Source organism: Pseudopipra pipra, chromosome 19 (assembly GCF_036250125.1).
Source record: "Pseudopipra pipra isolate bDixPip1 chromosome 19, bDixPip1.hap1, whole genome shotgun sequence".
NCBI lineage: Eukaryota > Metazoa > Chordata > Aves > Passeriformes > Pipridae > Pseudopipra > Pseudopipra pipra.
The window spans coordinates 8,597,566-8,616,169 of NC_087567.1; the positions used below are offsets into that span (position 1 = coordinate 8,597,566).

The 18,604-nt window shown below is 44.3% G+C and overlaps 1 protein-coding gene across 5 annotated transcripts in view; it reads left to right on the forward strand.

Moving 5' to 3' along the window:
• The window catches only part of RAB11FIP4 (RAB11 family interacting protein 4), a 115,397-nt gene extending 99,347 nt beyond the window's left edge, over positions 1–16,050 (forward strand). For all 5 annotated transcript variants that reach the window (XM_064676044.1, XM_064676043.1, XM_064676046.1 and 2 more), the window contains 10 exons: positions 893–1,027; positions 2,497–2,532; positions 3,434–3,533; positions 3,947–4,050; positions 4,594–4,734; positions 5,264–5,345; positions 5,601–5,738; positions 6,223–6,381; positions 6,732–6,875; positions 8,110–16,050. In XM_064676044.1, the coding sequence (XP_064532114.1) occupies positions 893–1,027; positions 2,497–2,532; positions 3,434–3,533; positions 3,947–4,050; positions 4,594–4,734; positions 5,264–5,345; positions 5,601–5,738; positions 6,223–6,381; positions 6,732–6,875; positions 8,110–8,226 (1,156 nt within the window). In that variant the 3' untranslated portion in view covers positions 8,227–16,050. The remainder of the gene's footprint in view (positions 1–892; positions 1,028–2,496; positions 2,533–3,433; positions 3,534–3,946; positions 4,051–4,593; positions 4,735–5,263; positions 5,346–5,600; positions 5,739–6,222; positions 6,382–6,731; positions 6,876–8,109) is intronic.
• The last annotated feature ends 2,554 nt before the right edge of the window (positions 16,051–18,604 follow it).

An 18,604-nucleotide genomic window follows, 5' to 3' on the forward strand; every position in this document is an offset into this window, starting at 1 on the left:
GCAGGGTTGGGAAGAGCTGAGCATGGAGATTCTCTAGGATTTGCCTGCTTGGATCAACAACACACGAAGGTCTTGTGCTTCATGGCTAACACAGGACAAGCTCCCTGCATCCTTCTGTTCTGCATGCAGCCCCCACGTGCTCCCCTCTGTTTCCAGCACTTCTGCAGTCCAGCCTTGCCACCTCTGTCCTGCATGCAGAGCCAGCACCCTTCTCCTCTGCCCTTTCACGAGGATGGCTTGTATCCTTCATCCCCTCCTTCCTTGGGTTTGTGCAGCCCTTTCCATTCTCATTCCTGGGGCTCAGTGCACTTCATGCCATGATTGCTCTTTTTTATTTGAATTTATTTTCTCTTTATCATGCCAAGAGCTACTGTTATCTCCTCTGTGTCCACTTCTCCCTTCCTCCTCATTCCAGGGTTCCTTTCATCCTACCATCTGAGGGGCTTTGTGTGACTTCTTACCCAGCCACTCTGTTTTTCATCTTCCTGTCTTTCTCTTGGAGAAGAGACTCTTTGGTTTGCATGCCAGGCTCTAATGGGAAGATGGGCAGGATGAGAGGAGGGCATTGCTGAGGTGGAACATAGTGATCTAGCTGCCTTCGCTACATGCATCCCAGTGGACTCTGTATGCCTTTTGCTATTCTTCTGGTCACCCAGACTGGTTCTTTGCACTGACACCCAGCCCACGTCCTCTGGAAAGGCTCAGCTCAGACAGGTAGACTTGCCCTAAGGCCAGAACGCTCCACCATCAGCTCTGAATTAGATGACTGTGGTTAGAGGTGATTCTTCAAGTCCCTCATCTGTGATTCTGACACACAGACACACAGTCAAGAGGAAAGCCAGTTGTGAGTTGGTCACTACAGCCAGTAACATCTCTCCTTTCCTGCAAACAGCGCTGGCCAAACCCCCCGAAAAATGAGGCATGTTTATAACAGCGAGTTACTGGATGTTTACTGCTCACAGTGCTGCAAAAAGATAAATCTCCTCAACGATTTGGAAGCCAGGCTGAAAAACTTGAAAGCAAACAGGTAAGCAGCCTATTGCACTGCTTTTGGCAATGCCCCCTGGAAATGGCACCAGTTAGAAGCAGGAGGAGAGGGAGAGAGAACCCTCTCCTTTCCTGTATCCCATTCTGTCTTACACGTGTGTTGTCCTTAGAAAACAGTAAGAAATTTAGAGTTTGACGTCTAGCCTGAACCAAAATGCTGTTCCTCATTAGCTAGTAATTATTTTTCTGACTTAAGGTGCAGACAGCATTAGTAAACTCAAATATTTTAACCAATGAGCTCTTTGATTGCAGAGTGAGAGTGATATTTCCAGGAATTTTTCCCAGGAAGTGAGATCTGTTGTGCTGCTTAGTGCAGATCTACAGTTAACTACTGCTTTCTCCAGGTGGGAAGGAGGGATCTGCAGATCCTTAGCTAATGCATATAACCTTACATACACCTCTCCTAAAGCTACTAGTCAGCAGAGGTACTTTGTTCCTATGGGATTTTTTGTTTTTTTTTAATCCTCAAGGGAACTTGGAAAAATGATAAATTCCTATGGCAGAAGTTACTTTTGGGGTTCTTTGAAATTTCAGCTCTTTCCTTACATTTCTGTGAGGAAATTTCCTTACATCTCTGCCACTCCACCCCCTTCTGAGCTGTGCTGAGCACTTGGAAAGTGCTTGCAACAATCACCCGGGGTTTTTGAAGGGAATCGTTTGGTGGGATTCTGGCTCCCCCTAGAAACTGAACGTGAGTCCTGCCTGTTGGCACAATCCTTGGGCCAGAGCACGCTGCCCTGGCGATGGCACAGCAGTGGAGCACTTGACATGAACAGTGTTCCTGCCCTAGCAAGGCTCTGCCAACACCCAGAGCATGACCCACCAGGGCTCTGGGAGTTTTGTGAGGGAGGCTGTGAATGCCTGGCTGGAAGAGAGCAGTGCCCTGGCAGAGAGCTGTGCCTGTGCACGCTGAGATGTGACATCCTCTCATGGAGAGGTGCAGCAGGATATTTTGATCTGGTTCTGGTGCTGTTGTCTGCAGTGTGGCCCTTTGTCTGGATAATTCCAGTCCCTGGCTTGCAGAAGGGAGCTGTGAAAATGGGAAGCACCTCAGTTCCTGTGCTGAACTGGGAAGCATTATGGGGAAGAATAAACTAACTGTTTACAAAATCATCTAAAAACTGGGAATCCAGAATCACTAGTTCATCACTAACTTAGTGTCCCTTTGTGGTGTTTCTAATGTTAGTTTTGCTTTGATTTACACTGACAAATCTCTGCTAAACATAACAGTATTTGCAAATTGACTTATTAATGATCACAGTAATTTGTGGCTTCACTCATCTTTGCATTTGTTAGTAACTGCAGCTTTTGGTTAAGTTGTTAAAGAATATTGTTCACAGAATCATGTTTTGACTTTGCTAAAATAGTCAATATTCTATTTCATTATGCAATTAAAATTGGATCAAATCAGTATTTAATTCCTATATCATTCCTTCTGTATCCATATAGCCCTAACAGGAAAATATCAAGCACAGCTTTTGGAAGGTAAGAGTCTTCAACTTTTCCATGAATACTTGTGGAATCAGTCATAACAATTCCATAAGTGGGAGTGGGAGAAGAGATTAAGAATAAGTTTGGAAAACAAAAATTTGCCAAGATAAGTTTTCAAGGAAAGGGGCCTGTATTTGGGTAGGGATGTTAAAGAATATAGAAGCCAATACTTGGCTTGGAGCAGGCTCCTGAACTGGAAAGAGCTCTTAAAAACATAGATAGTTGCTTCCTTGTCTGCCAACTTTCTTCCTTTATACTGCTATTCCATCAGTCCAGGTATTGCTTCTTTAACCCTCATAATGTGGGCCTTGTTGTTGTTGCCAAAATGCAAAGGAAAACAAGAGCACCCCTTTAAGGAGGACATACAGCATTGTCATCTTCCTTTGAGTGAATGAACCAGCCCTGGGCTGGGGAGGCCTGGAAGGGTTGGGAACATTTTACATAATCTCCAGTGTTACGTATTTCTGACACTATTCAGCAGTGGGAACTGCTTGGGATTTCTTTTTTTATATTTTTTTTAAATTCTTACTCTATGAAATTTTCAAGATTAACTGCACCAACCAGTGTGCAGTGGTGACCTTTTTAAAATTTCTAATAAGGCAAGTACAATTCAGTACATAGTGTGAATAAGACTTAAGTATTTTTAAAACTATGTTAATGCTGGTGGCAGATCCTATCAAAAGCAACAAAGAACTCACTCCCTAGAACTAATGTCATTGACTGTGCTCAGTGTGACTTCATTTAGCTACCAGTCTCTTGTAAGACTTGTGTTTAAACAGTCGTAATTGTCACTGAAATGATTGCACAGATTTTAGCATCGGATGTTCAAAGTCTCAACCAGACTCTTTGTCCTCTCTCCTCATCAAGCAAAGTAATTATCCTTCTGATCTTTCAGACAACTCTTCCACAACAGTAACTTCAGCAGCAGCAATGGCAGCACAGAAGACTTGTTCAGAGACAGTATAGACTCCTGTGACAATGATATCACTGAAAAGGTGAGAAGCTGTGTGCCTTGGGATTAATGGACCCAACCAAATCCTGCTGCAGACCTGCACCAATGGATGGAACTCCTTGCTCACAGTGACCCCTGATCTGAAGTACCTCATTCAGAATTTCCTTGATGTTCCATTGATATTCCGACTTTGTTTCCCAGTATTGTAAGAGCTGTGTGAGCACAAATCCAGGCATTGTGTTAGTACTTCTTTGGGGTGTATTTGCATTGATCACCTTCAAGGAAGATGCTGGATCTGGGGAACCCAGAATTTCAGAGCTTAATTTCACTGCTGACTTTGCAGAGAGATATGCCACATTTAAAAAAGAGTAGAATAGCTAAATGCCAGTTAAGAGCAGTGAAGGAGTGTTTGAAGAGAGATTCAGACTCTTCCATTTTTTCCACTTCCCCTTCCAGGTAACGTACCTAGAGAAGAAGGTGACAGAACTGGAGAATGACAGCCTGACAAATGGTGACCTGAAGAGCAAACTGAAACAAGAGAACACACAGCTAGTTCACAGGTAACAGGGCACAGAGCCAGGTCTCCTTACCATGTCAGAGCAAAGCCAGAACACAATTGTGGGGAAGGAACATCTCTACCTGCAGAGTATGACCAAGTCTCCTTCCTTAATGCTGACAGATGAAATAAGGCTTCATCTGAGAAGTCAAGTGCAATAGGGATGAATTTTGAGCAAGCAGAGGCCTTCCAAACTGGTGTCTTTAACAGAGATGTTACTGACTTGCACAGAGCAAGCTCTTCTGCTGTGAGAAAGGTTACTGTGGTGGATGGATTTGGTTTTTTTTCTTGCATGTAGCAAGAGCATAAGGCTGGGTGGTAGTCCTAGCTTCTTGAGATTGAAAGAATAATAGATGAACCAGTACTACTTAATTCTGTGCTTATTGGGTAGATTAAATACCAGGAGAGATACTGGGAGAGATTAAATGCCAAGAGAGAGGGTGAAGTAGAATGAAATAAAGGAATGGGCCAGAAAGACGGAGGCGATGAAGTTGCACACTTATTTTTTTTGTGAAGCTCTTACTGAAGTGAGATCTGGTTTCCTTAGAGTTCATGAACTAGAGGAACTATTGAAAGACCAAGAAACATCAGCAGAACAGACCCTGGAAGACGAGATAAAGAGACATAGAGAAGCTTACAGCAAATATGAAAAAGAGAAAGGCACTGAAATCGAACTGCTGAATACAAGGTAACAAACACCTTGGTGCCACCCAGAACAGAGCACAAGGTTCTCTTGTCTTCATTTTTACTTTGCATGTAAATGTAGGCTGTTTACCACCAGACAGTGCACAGATGGTGGCAGGTTGGCAGGTCAGTAGAGTAGCTGTGCAGTTGTGTGTCTTAAAGCCCAAAAGCTGGGAGGATGCCTTACATTAATGCTTTAATCCACGTGGCCCATGTAGGCAGCTTAGCTGGATATTTGGCATGGATTCAAGGAGGGAATTGTGACCAGCTGTAGCAAACATTTGTTTCTTCCGACTTGATTTATTTTTTTAGGTACCTGTTTTTAGGAACACAAGAATCTGAGGGTCAGTGTGGTGTTTTGGGCCCTAAAAAAAACTATCAAAAAGCTCACGTTAAAAAGTGCTAAGATTAGAAAGATTTTCCTGTTTGGTCTTTCTGTCAAGTGCAAGTGAAATGGCTTTTTAGAGCACGCTATTTTGCATGTCTGCAGTCTTGAAGAGATATCTGCTGTAAGGTTTTTGTTATTAACACAGGGTTCAGCAGCTGGAAGAAGAAAATGGTGATTTGAAAAGCACTGTCACACGGCTGAAATCCCAAACGGAGAGATTAGATGAGGTAACAAAACCCCCCTGAGTGCTTGAGCAATTTAACAGCAATTTCATTTGTGTAAGAGCAAAACTCATACGGTGCTTGGCCCAGCTTCTTAAATTTTTCTTCCTTAAACTATTAATGGAATTGGAACATTTAGAGGCAGGAATGCCCCAGGACACAAGCCAGCTCATGACCCGCTGTGTCTGTAGGTTCATGTGGTAAAACTCGGGGTTTCTCCTGCAGTTGCAAGCTGGTTATGGAGTTCCCTGTTTATTGTAGGAAAGGCAACGCATGTCAGACAGGTTGGAGGACACGAGTCTGCGGCTGAAGGATGAGATGGATTTGTACAAGAGAATGATGGACAAGCTGCGGCAGAACAGGCTGGAGTTCAACAAGGAGAGGGAAGCCACACAGGAGGTAGGTGTGAAGAGGGATGTAAGGCCAGGCAGTCTCTTCTCACCTGCATGGAAACCCATCTGAAAAAGAATGGGCAGACAGGATGAGCACTGAGAATAGCACAGCCAGGGAATGTCCTGCTGGACTGTGTTTCTGAGGGAGGGGTGCCCACAGGGTGATGAACGCTGCAAGAATATAAATGGCGATCCCTGACCCAAAGGGTTTACAACTCTTTGAGTATTTGCAACTTCAAATGTGTGCCCTAACACTTCCCATACTAGGGCAATTATGCTTAGGGACATGACGCTTAGCAGTCAGAGCCCCTTCCATCTCTGCAGTGGTGTAAGTGAGCTGTGCTTCCACAGAAGAGCAGGGGGCTGTGCTGTAGGACTCTGGCCTCAGCCAGACTCACAGGGTGCTTGTCTGAGCACGGAGGTGGCTGTTTGCAGGGGGGATGGTTGTGCAGGTTGTGCTGGAGATACACGACCTCCTTGCGTGCCCACAGCTCATCGAAGACCTGCGGAAGGAACTGGAGCACCTGCAGCTGTACAAGCTGGAATGTGAACGCCCTGGGCGTGGGAGAAGCTCCTCATCCAGCGTGAGCGAGTTCAATGCCAAAACCAGGGAGGTGGAGATGGAGCACGAAATAAAGCGGCTGAAGCAGGTGAGCAGAAAAGGCCTCTTGACCCACATGAAATGTGTGGGGCTGCCTTGGAAAATGCTTACAGCTGCAACCCCAGCACACTGCCTTTAGGTTTTGTCCCCCCTTTATCACAAGCATGAGACACACATTGCATCTGTGCAGGACTTCTTTGCATCAGTAATGTGAATTGTGCCCTGTGATCCAGGCAGGGAGGACTTGTCACTGGAGGTAAGAGAGTTGCTGTTAACTTGCTGCCTCACCACGTGTCACTCAGATTACCTGTGATGTTAAAATATTACTTATATTTAATGAAACCTTGTAGGAAGAACTTAAAAGTGATTTGTCTTTTCATTTTCATCCTCCTGAAACAGGAGAATCAGAAACTTCGTGACCAAAATGATGACCTTAATGGACAGATCCTAAGCCTCAGTCTTTATGAAGCTAAAAATCTCTTTGCAACGCAAACAAAAGCCCAGTCACTGGCTGCTGAAATTGATTCTGCATCAAGAGATGAGGTAATGTGCTCTTTTAATCAGGTACCACATCCAAGAATAAGCATTTTGCAGTGTAATTAACTGTCAAGGTTGAACTATCTGAAGTTGACAAATGAACAACAGAAATTCTGCTTTGATAGGAGTTCAGGAGTGTTGGAAGATTGCCTTAAGTCTAACAGTGTTTTGGGATGCTCCTTGTAATATAACTCTCCCATTTCTCTCTCTCAAAAAAAAAGGAATTATGAGACTCTCAGTGAACTTTTACAGGTTTAGGGTATTGTGATAGTATGACATAAGTTTCATACAGAAATGACCATAGGTAGTTATTATCTAAATTTGAGCTATATATTGCCTATATTCACTGTAGCAGAGCTGAATTCTTGAAGAAAGTAAGTAGATTGCAATTAATAATCTGATAATGCTTTGGAAGATATTATGGGAGGCCCATTTGTCTGTGGGCTGAGTCCAGCTCATGTAGCTTCCTCTGAGCTCCAGGACAGATTGTGAAATCAGGCCCATGGATACGTAAGAGCTCCCAGGGAAGAAGACAGGTTAGTGGTGAATGAGATTAAAAGGAATTGTTTGCCCTTTATGCTCTGTTTCTTCCAGACAGAATTCCCCATTTCTTCATCAAAAGGAGTCCTGAGACAGGCCTTTTACCCAGTGTGTACTGGAATGACCTGCCAGCCTTTTAACTCCTGGGCAGGCCCTTGAAGTGAAGTGCATACTTGAGTTTCTTGCTGAACCAGAGCTCTGTGAAGGAAGGTGTTTAATTGTTGATCTCTAATTAGGTAAAAGCAAATTGGGCTTTTGCTATTGTCAAGAAAAGTCTGACTTTCTCCCTGTGTATCTCATGACTGGCTCATGCAAGGGATGCCCAGCACTCCCCCTTCAAAGGAGGGAAGTGCCTGACAGCTGTGGCCCAGGCTCAGTAAAACCTCACAGACCTGCATAAACTGTTCCCATTTGTGGCATTTTTCCTGTCTAATAAAACAAAGGTAAGAAACTGCAGATTCAGGGTAGTACTTATGTGAAGGCAAATGAAAATGGACACCCAAATAACATGGGCTTTAGGAGGATCTGGGGCTCTGTCACTCCTTGGCAGCTCTGCCGGTTTGGCATTGAACGTGCGACGTACAAAGCAAAGCAGTCTTCATCTTTGGAGAGGTTGAGGGGCCTTTCACAGCTCACAAATCTAACTATTGGTAAACTAGTGAGAATATTTCAAGAGTAACTTGGAGATGTTGTGTTTCAGCTCATGGAAGCCCTCAAAGAGCAGGAAGAGATAAACTACAGATTGCGACAGTATATGGACAAGATCATTCTGGCAATCCTGGACCACAACCCGTCCATCTTGGAAATAAAGAATTGAAGAGAATAGGAGAAGGAAAAGCAGCAACTGCCTGATATTTCTGCACATGCCACTGGATCTAAACAACACTCTGATACTGTAAATTAATCTATAAATATATATATATATACACTACGTGTGAGTGTGGGTGCGCGGGTGTGTTTATATGATGTTTGGTACACTGTTATTTGTCATTGAATTGGCTTGGTTAGACTTTTTCCATGCACTTTCAATACCTGTGATAAGATGGATACTGTATATTAATGTAATAACAATATAACTGGATCATGCTGTTTTAGATACTGGACAAAATGACTCTACCTCTAGTTGTAAAGGTAAAAAAGACAATGGAAACATATGGATGTGGCCCTAACTTTAGGAGCAAGAATTTTTTCTTCGTTCTTCCAGGAATTTGGGTACCACAAACCAATTGACATACCCAGGTTCAGTTCCTGACTGGTGCTGACTGTGTAATTTACTATTTGATTAAGTTTTAGTACTTCAACCACACATCGGGTTAAAAAAACAAACAAACAAAAAACCAAACACACAACAAAAAAACAAACTTTGGGAAAAGACAAGACACAAAGTAAACAGGAAGAAGAGGAAGATACTGCAAAATTGTTTGCTATTTGTGAAAAAAAAAATCACCATCCACTTGTTTGCCACTGTCAGCACAAAGTGCTTTTGATGTAAGATCACTTTGGAGCCTGCTTTGGGGTGCTCTGAGCCAGCTGCTCCTCGGCGTGTGCACGTGTGTTTGTTGTGCCGGGAGGGGGGTCCCTGTAGCATTGAGGCGAAGAGCTCTTCCAATCTCTTCCCCTATTTTCAGGGGTATATCACGGGCCATTAAGATGAATTCGGGGATCCTGCCCCTTCCCCTCACCCTGAGTTTAAAGATTTCACTGAAGGAACACATTCCAGTTCTTACCAAAAAAAAAAATAAATTTTTGCATGACATATCTTCACTTCAGGGGAGGAGGAGGAGGAGCAGCCCTTGACATCACGTGCTGAGTTGCTTTTCCAGCCCATATAGCTGCACTCCTTTGACCTTTTTTTGGGCAGACTGTGGAGAGGATCCACTGGTTGCTGACACAGCCATGGAGAGCAGTCTGGTGTGGAGTGGATTTTACCTATAGGGCAGAAAAAAGAAGGAGCTTGGTCTTGCAGGAGTTACCAGTCCAGACTGAGCACACACGTGCATATCTAAAGCTCTAAATAGGGAACACATCCTCGCTTAGATGAGCAGTTGTGCAGGTGCTTAACTTTTAAGTGTGTACTGAGACTGCTCAGAGAAGTCAGTGCGACAGAATATAAGCTTTAAAGTTGAGTTTATGCTTAAATGCTGCCTTAAATAGGGATGACTTCAACATGTGCCTGTGTTCTCCGGAGCTGGATCTGTGTACTGTAGGGCTAGGACCTTTTTAATTAATAATGTAGCTTATGTAAGGAGCTTATGGAATCATTTGGGTAGTTGAATGCTAAAAAGGAATTTTATTCCATGCACTTTTTTTAAAGTAAAAGTTTCACACTTTTGATTCACACCAACTGGCACAGAAAAATAGGCCCGAGTGTCTGGCTTTCCCCAGTGCATAGAGATGTTTCCTCTCTTGAATACACTCCCCAGAAGAACGTTACAGTAGCAATGACTGTGCTTTTCTGTGTATTTCTTGCTGTTGGCAGTGTCTTGCCCTTAGTATTCTCTCGATGTATCTTGGTGTGTATATGTGATGCATTTTCCCTGAATTTGAATACATAAAACTGTATTCAGTTATGGATGTAAATATATATATATTTTTCTGCAATCTCTGTGCTCTTGCCTTCAGTGATGTGTTACTGGAGCGATGGGAAGCAGGGGATGTGCTGGAATCAGGCTTTCTTGAAGGCAAGAAAATAAAAACAGTTTGTTTCTATGTATCTGCATTAGGCAGGTGTAAAGTAACTGGAAAGAGAGAAGGGACCGGAGGAATGACTGTGGGACACAACACCCCACACAAAGGTGTCTGCAGGAGAAATGGTGCAGTGTGGTTTAAACAGTTATGTCTCAGGGCTGGGTTCCTGGGACTCTAGGGTAATCTGGAGGAAGGGATTTTAAAACCACTCCTTTGCCACCTGGGAATGGTGTAAAATGTCTTGTGCTACATTGCAGCAGCTTCTGTTTGTGGAGAAGCTGGTGGAACACCATGGAAACCCCACACAGCCACCCTTCTGCTGCTGCTTCTGGATGTGCCACCCAGAAGGTAGGAGAGGAACAGTTAAGCCACTTGGTGCTACCTGCCTGCAGGACTCCTCACCTGCACTTTAGTGATGCCATTTCCCTCTGCCTGGTGCTATCTGTGGCTTGTGCTAGGGACTTTGCTCTCTGTATAGGCCACAGAGGACTCTTCCACATGGTCAGGTGGCTGTTGCTCACCTGCTGTGACAAGCAGGGCTGGGTGACCAGCAGCCCTGCTTCTGGAGCTGGCTGTTTGGGAAGTTACACTGCTGGCCTGCTCTCGTGCGCTGGATTTAAATGTGAGTGAAGCTGTTGCAGCTTTTAGACTGGTGACTGAATGTTTTTCCCTAATTATTTTTTAAGTAAACTAGACTTGGCTTCAAAATTTTAATAATCTAAAACCCGTCCCCACTAGGGTGGAGCATCAGCAAATGTTGAGGACTGTTTCACTGAAAGCAGAGCCTGGCTTACTTCACTGAGACCACAGAGCCCATGGACGCCAACAGAAGACATGACTGTAGTGGTAGCCAAGTTCCTGTGAAGGTAATTATATGTAAGAGGTGAATAGTCACTACTAGTGACAAATAGTCACCGAATCTGGCCAGAATCCTGAAAGGGATATTCCCAGCAGTGGATTTTCTAAAATCTTGGAGGACTTCTTCCTCAGCTCTGTACCCAAGTGTGTCAGCATGTAGAAGCTCTTACTTGCTCCACTGTTTGCGTTTGAAGAGTTGTCTTACCACCATGTTGGTGGTGTTTGTAGCTTTGGTTTATTGTGTAAAGGAGTTACCCTTCTGCTCCTGTGGGGCCCTTGGTGTGGTACTGCTGTCTGGTACTGTTGAAATACGTATCCAGATACTTGCTATGTTTGACAGATAATGTGAGTTGGAGGTGGGAGAGGCATTTCACTGGCAGATTTTCCTCTAAGGTATCCACTTCTAAAAATAATAATTAGCAATTGCATTCTTAGACTGAGTAACTGCAGATATTAGACCAATCTGTCTTGCAGTTCAAGCCCTGGAAAGCCCTTCTATCCCAGAAAAGAAGTCATCACATTTTATGACAAGCAGGTAACTTGGTAATAAGGGATCACTTGATGGGTCACTGGGGCAGGGAGGAATCTGATGCTGAAGGTGCAGAGAGTGCACACTTTGATCAGGTGCCAGACACTTTGGCGGAACAGACGGGAGACGTGGCAATAGGGAGGCACCAGTTTGGGTGTCTGTTCTCTGATAAGTTTTACTTCTTTGCTGTGCTGCCTTTGTGCTCTCAGGAGAGCTGGAGAAGTACAGCCTGCCTCTGTCAGTGTTACTCTTGCTGGAACAAGGGCCTCGCTTCCCTGGGTAAATAACTTCAAACACAGAAATGTAGTATCACCCTGTTGTAGCAATGCACAAATGCAGCAAACATTCCTGTGTCAGACCCCTGCTTCTCACTTAACCCTTGGGGACGTGAACACAATCCCAGGTTCTGTATCTTGATCTGTTCCTTAGTTCATTCAACCTTAGACTCTCAAAAGCAAAGTGATACTCTGGTCAAACCAGTTGCAAACCACTGCAGGTATTTTCGTACCAGTGGCTTTCGGCTGAAAGCTGCCCTTGGTCAGGGCAGTCCTACACACAGAAAAATTACCTCTTTCAAAACTTGCACTTGAGAGTACCTGAAATTAGTCTCTCAAGATTTTTCTGGTATTGGTTGCTTCCCTCCGGACTTCAGTCTTCAGCTGTTGCCTAGTATTGATTTCAGAGTGATGCTGATTCAAAACTGCTTTGACATCAAAAGAAGATTTTTCAGCTTTCTTAATAACTTCTGTTAAAGACTCAAACTCTTTAAGAATTTGTCTTATTTTGAAGTGCAACAGTGACAAACTGTGACTTTCTCATCTATTTTTAAGGATTTTTTAATATGCAAATTTGTAGCAAGTCTCAAAAAAAACCCCAAACCGTCCCATGCACTTTTGCTGCCAACTTTCCTTTCATGGTCTTTGGGAGAAATTCAGATGTTTCTCAGCCAGCTCTGTAGGGAGTTGAACACAGCATTATTAATTCTCAAAGATATGTGTATCAACAAATATTTTGCTGTCTGAGTGCAGCAATGCTCCATTTACTTGGGTAGAACTGCCTTGCTCTCCAGAGAGGATCTAGAGCTACAGTGTTTAGGCTCCCTAATCTGGTTTGTAAATGAGGGCTTGGAAGCTGATACATAAACACACACTTTGGGCTGTTACACCAGGCTCAGCGGTCTCTGCATCATAGTGCTGGTGACATGTGATGAGTCTAAGAACTAGAATTTACAAATAAAAGATCAGTTTTTTTCCTTCTTTGATGACAGTGAATATACAGTGGTTTTCTCTTAAAACAAATACTGTATGGTGTGGTCTGAGGGATTTTTTCCAAGGAAGGAAGGAAGTAGCAGCTGATCAAACACTTGCCAAATCAGTGGCTTGGCTTATATTGATTTAAGTAAAAACTTGACTCAAACTTTAACTGAGCAGCTCCTGGTGTAAGTAGCAATGCTCATATTCTCGTCAAGTCATTTGTTTCTCGAGAAACATTGTCAAGAAGTCATGACAGGTGATGTAACACAGCTGCTTCGTTTTAAAGGATATAGTTCCACAGTTGCTGACATTTTTTTCCTTTGCATCATCCCTGGGGCTTTTTCTCAGTATTTTTGAATTCAGAGTATTGATTCTAGGAGCAGTTTGCTGTTGAAGCATGTGTGGGTTTCTGTTTAATGAAACTCTGCATGCACCTTTAGATACTGAGAAGGATTGCAGTAGGTGTTGAGTCTGAATCCTGTCATCCTGCATAATGCACTGGGAGTTGCTCCTATCCATGTGCAAGAGAGTTGTTTCTTTCTGGTATTCTTCCCCAGTATTTGTTCTGTTGACATTTATACTCTCTGTCTTGTCCCTAGCCCTGTGCCCACTGTCAGAGTGGCTGTGTGCCTTGGGGCAGCACTAGGAGCAGATGGAAGGGACAAATTCAACATTCTTGGCTTCAGTATGGCTTTAGCTACCGAGACAAGAATTTCAGCCTTGTCTTTATACCAGGCCAGTCCTGTCCTTGCCTTTTGTGTGGTCATGAAAGCTGGTTGTGTTCCATGTACAAAAACACTGAAGCTGATTCTCACAGTATGCAAGCAGGTAGGGTAAGTTTGAAGGTGATCCAGGTGTGGGATCACTGGGATGTGCCACAAGTTTTGCCTGGATTCTGTACAGGTGTCCCACTGCACTCTGTACTCACAGCCTGTGAGAGGCACAGCCCTGCAGCTGAGCCTGGCAGGCACACCTCGAAGGGAGCAGGGAACGGCAGCAGCCCATAAAGACACAAACATCTGCAGCCAGGGCCACGGTACCAGGGTTTGCCACAGTGTGGTGCCAGCTGACAGTGCTATGTGGTGTTCTGGATACGATGGGTTTTAGCTCACTGGCTTAAGTCTGAGGGTTTTGTTTCAACTCAAGAGTTCAAACAGACACAGAGGGATTACTTTTGACTGAAACTTTAAACCTCATGAAAACATAACAGTAACAAACATGGGCTTCTGTGGTGTAATTTGGACACCTACTCCTCAAATCCGTATTTCTGGTTGGTGTAGGTGTTGTTAGTGGTGCAGCTGTGACATGTGAGCTGTAGCTTTCACACCCCTGTTGTCAGCAGTGACACTGGCCCTGGCAAACCCCTCAGAGCTGCTGTGCCCCATCGAGGGGCAGGGACTCTCCTGGGAGAGTGTGCAGAGGGTAAGGGGGCAGGAGGGCTGCAGTTACTCCTCCACCCAGGGATCTTACACTACCCAACACCAGCCCTATTTTATATAATACCTTATCTGTAGCTAAATTATTCTGGCTTTGGAGAAAGGACGCCAGAAGGGGAACTGAGAATTTTGTGTCTTGTGAACCTGCTACAGGGCAGTAAATGTTGCACTGATGTTATGTTTAAATACTGAAACATTTTGAGAATTACTGTAAAATCGGTTGTGAGAGCCATTTGTTTTTCTTTGTTGCACAGACTACCCACGTTTTTTGCATGGTTACGTATTTTAGTACTTGTGCCTTTTACTTCTCTGTTGTGAGGATACATTTTATTTTTGCATTTTATCATCTGTTTCGGGCACTTTTTATATACACTTCTTTCATTTGATCATCTGGTTTCTTGTACATGTGTATATATAAACTAGATCAGATTTGTATTCATGTGCCTCTGAGATGTAAAAAATACTCATTTTGTACAGGTTTTTTTAGAAGCACTAGATCATGGTCTAAATTACGTAGCAAATGAAAATTAACATAATTAGCAGTTCTTTGTCTTCTTTTAGAAATGTTGTGTCAGATGGCTGGTCTCTTTTGTAAGGCAATGTTTCACACACACACTCGCAGATTTATTGTTCTAGTATCGTTATGAGACCAATTCTATCCACTTGTTGGCTTCAGTTAATTCAAAATAATAAAACACTTAACTAAATGTTATTGTCCTGACTTGGCAATTATAGTTTTTATTTCCATTAAAGCCAATTTGCTTCTTTTTATACTTGAAATGGACACCAGACCAAAACCTCATTTGAACACATTGCCCATTTCAGGTTAACTGCAGTTCTGGGATTATTTTTGTGGGATTGGGCAAGTGATTTACTTTGCCCATTGAAATGGAAAGAGAAATAGTATTACCAATTCATAGACTCACCATCTTAGAGTGCCTCAGATACTTTAAATTATTCCTTCTCTTTCCTCCCTGGCTTCTGTGGCAGCGTTTCCCAAGGACAGACCCTGGATCTGCATGACTGGAGATCTTCCTCTTGCAGATGTGAGAAACTGGGTGTCTCGCTTTTCACATTTTGGCAAATGCTGAATAAACTCCTTCCCATGGGGGTTGTAGCACAGCACTCTCCTGCAGCATTTGGGAAGCTGAATAGATGTGTTGTGAGACTTGACATCTGTAACTGGCAACCAGGGATCTGGTCCTAGAAGTGTCCTTCCCTCCCACCAGCCTCTTCCTGAGCTGATGGTTTCATTTCTGGAGTGTTGACCCCCTCATCTGGTGAGATCCCTCCACTCACACCTTGTGGTTTATCAGTACCCCACTCACCAGCCCCCAGACACAGTGAGATAATAAACTCTGCTAAGTCACAAGGAAGAAATCATCAGTATCCCCTAAATCTTACAAAACAATATCCCCTAAATCTTACAAAATCTTACCAAAAAAAATGATTTATCCCCTAAATCTTACAAAAATCTATAAAATAGTATGTTCTGCTCTCACAGAGCAGAAGTTTTTTGACTGAATTCAGCACCCATTTGACAGAATATAAAGCTGCCTTAGAAGCAATGAGGTGGTTTTATTCTTTTACTTTAAAGGCTGCTTAGTATGAAAATGAGAAAAGTCCACTTCTTCCATTATTACTGAAAAAAAAGCAGCCAGCAGAAGTGGCATTTTTAATCTCTTTCTGTAATTTACACCACCTGTGAAGTGATGTCAGTACTGTTGCAATGTGCCATTTACACTATTTTCTTTGTATTTTCTTGAAATACTTTCTAGGGACAGTAAAGCTGTCCTTGCTGATGTGGATCCTTCAGGTAGCTGTAATGTACAATCAGACATGTAAATAAATTGTTTGCTTTTCCTGCATGACTGAAACGTTGTCTGTGGTGGATGACTGATTTGATGTCCCTCCTTACCTTCCTTCCTGGTCCACCTCTATTTCTGTGCTTCATTTAAAGGAGGACTGCCCAGCTCTGCTCTGCCCTGCCCAAACACCAGCTTCCTTATCTTTGGCTGAGTTATGAGGGAACTCCAGGATGGCAGGGAAGGAGTTTGCTCAGCACGTGCCTTACCTGACAGCCACAACCGTGTAAAACATCCAAGAGCTGTGTGGGATATGTAAGGCCAAAGCTTTGTATGGGACCAACCCATTAATCTCTCCCCTTGTGTGTTGATGGGCATTCCAGCTGTGAGCTGTTTGCAGGATTTGGAGCCAGCTTTTTAATCTGGCCTGTATTTACTGACCCGTGGTGCTGCTGAGCAGTGCTGTGACTCCTGCCCTGAGGGGCAGTGAGCAGGGAAGGCACAGCTGCAGGGAAGGCACAGCCCGGAGCGGAGCGTGTCCTGGGGGAATCTGGTCTGGCCTCACATGGCCAACAGTGACCACCCCAGGGCGTGTGCTGGGGGAGATGTTCACTGTTAACCTGGAGGCGCCTGTGCCAGGAGAAGCCTGAGGGCAGACTCTGTTCCTGGGAGAGGCTGAGGCTCCCGGGAGTGCCTGGAGGGGCCGTCCTGGGAGCAGGACAGCAAGGATTGTCCATGAGGGGCCAGGGTGGTGCTAGGACAGCTTGGGCTATGCCTGGGAGCTGGGACCTGTCACTGCTGCCATGTGTGGAGGAGCCTGGTGAGGGCTCAGGCCAGGACTCACCACGTTCCCATTCCTGGCGGAACAGGCTCTGCGTGAGGTGGGATGCTGGAGGACACACCGGGGCCCACTCGACCAACACTCTGAGGTAATTTTTTTTTTTCATCTTCTATTTGAGCTGCCAGACCCACTGGCCTCTTCTTTGCACTGTATTTTAACTGCTAGACTTAAAAAAATAAGTGAGGAGCAGTTTGGGTTTGAGGCTGCTTTTTGCAAACTCTGTGGAGTGAGGGCAGGGCACGGTCACCTCAGGGGCAGCTGGGGTGTCTGTGGGCACTGTTGCCCAAAAGAGTGGGGCCCATGGCTTTGTGAAAACGCTGCTGACAGAGGGGCAGACACAGCCAGCCTAGGGGAAGGTGCTGGCTGCTTCTTACTTGGTAAAAATGGGGGGGGATTGTTGTGTGTTGGGACAATCCAGGGGCGAAGCATCTCCTCAAGCAGCCCTGTGCAGCTCCCTGCCTTCTCCAGCCTGCCAGGCATTGTGTTGGAGGAAACCATCAAGGCTGGTCTGGGAGCACCAGCAAAGCCCACACTGATACAGCCACAGGGTGCAGGTGGCTCAGGGATGTGTTTCCACAGCAGTTTTACTGGGTTTGAAGTTTGGCTCCTGAAAATCTGCTGCTTCATCAGGTGTCATTTGTGCCCTTGATGTAAAAAAATGTGACTGTTTTTCAGCTGTGTGGAAGATGGTGAAGGGTGTAGAGCCAGGGAACTGAGCCTGTGGTGTATTATTTAAAATATAAAGTGGAATCTAAGGTGGTAAGATCTCTGCCTCCAGCTGGGCTTGGAGCAAAGGAGAGGGGGAAAGGGAATTTTGAAAAGGCTTCACTAATCAGTTCAAGCCTTGCAGGGCAGAGTTTTTCCTTATAAAACATTTTGATGATCTTCAAGTGATCATAGTGTACCCAACAACTTTCATCTGACTGTCAGAAGTCTCTAAACCTAGTATGTGTCTTTTACAGTATCACCCTATGTGGCTGTGGGGCAGCTTTTCTCACTGTGGGTACAGATATTTGGGGAATCAGAGCAAAGATAGTGTATAAATAATACATGGAGCAACGTACCTGAGTGTTATCTTCTCAGGCTTTTCCATTCCCAGATTCCTCCCAGCAATGAGATGTTGGATATTCAGATTTGTAACTGCAGGCTCAAAGAAAACTCCCTACTGTGTATGCTAAATTACTTCACAAGAGAGACAGGGAGAAGTTTTGTTCCCAAATCTCAGCACCTCAGGCTAATGTGATGTACTACTGACCTACTTCCAGATCAGTTACACACTGGTACACAAGAAAGGCACAGTGGGAAAGCAAATCACCTGTTATTCTGGGGATAGGAATCATCAACACTCTGTACCACAAAGTCCATAATAGTTTCTAAAAAATTATGCTGTTTTTACATGTTTTTACTTGGCCAGGGAGAGCCACAACTCTTGGGTCATTTTACAGCCAGGAACTTTACAAGCTCAGAACTCCTGGGAGGTGATTCTTATCTTGTTCCTATCTTTTGAGAGAAGGGAGGAGGGAAGGAGGGTTTGAGGGCAGACAGGTTAAATGAGGCAGTAGCAGAGTAGGAAATAGATTGCAGGAGTTCAAACTGCTGAGAACTTGAACAGTGACAAGGAGAGCTGTTACAAAGAGGAAACACATCTCATGTGAGCACTGAGTGAGTACATTGTCCAACTCCTGTAGTCTGGCAGCAGGCTCTGATCTCCTCATGTTGTCTTGGCTGACACGTTGTTCAGCAAAGCAGTCTCAAAGCCATGACTTCAGTGCTTTCCCTTGCTCT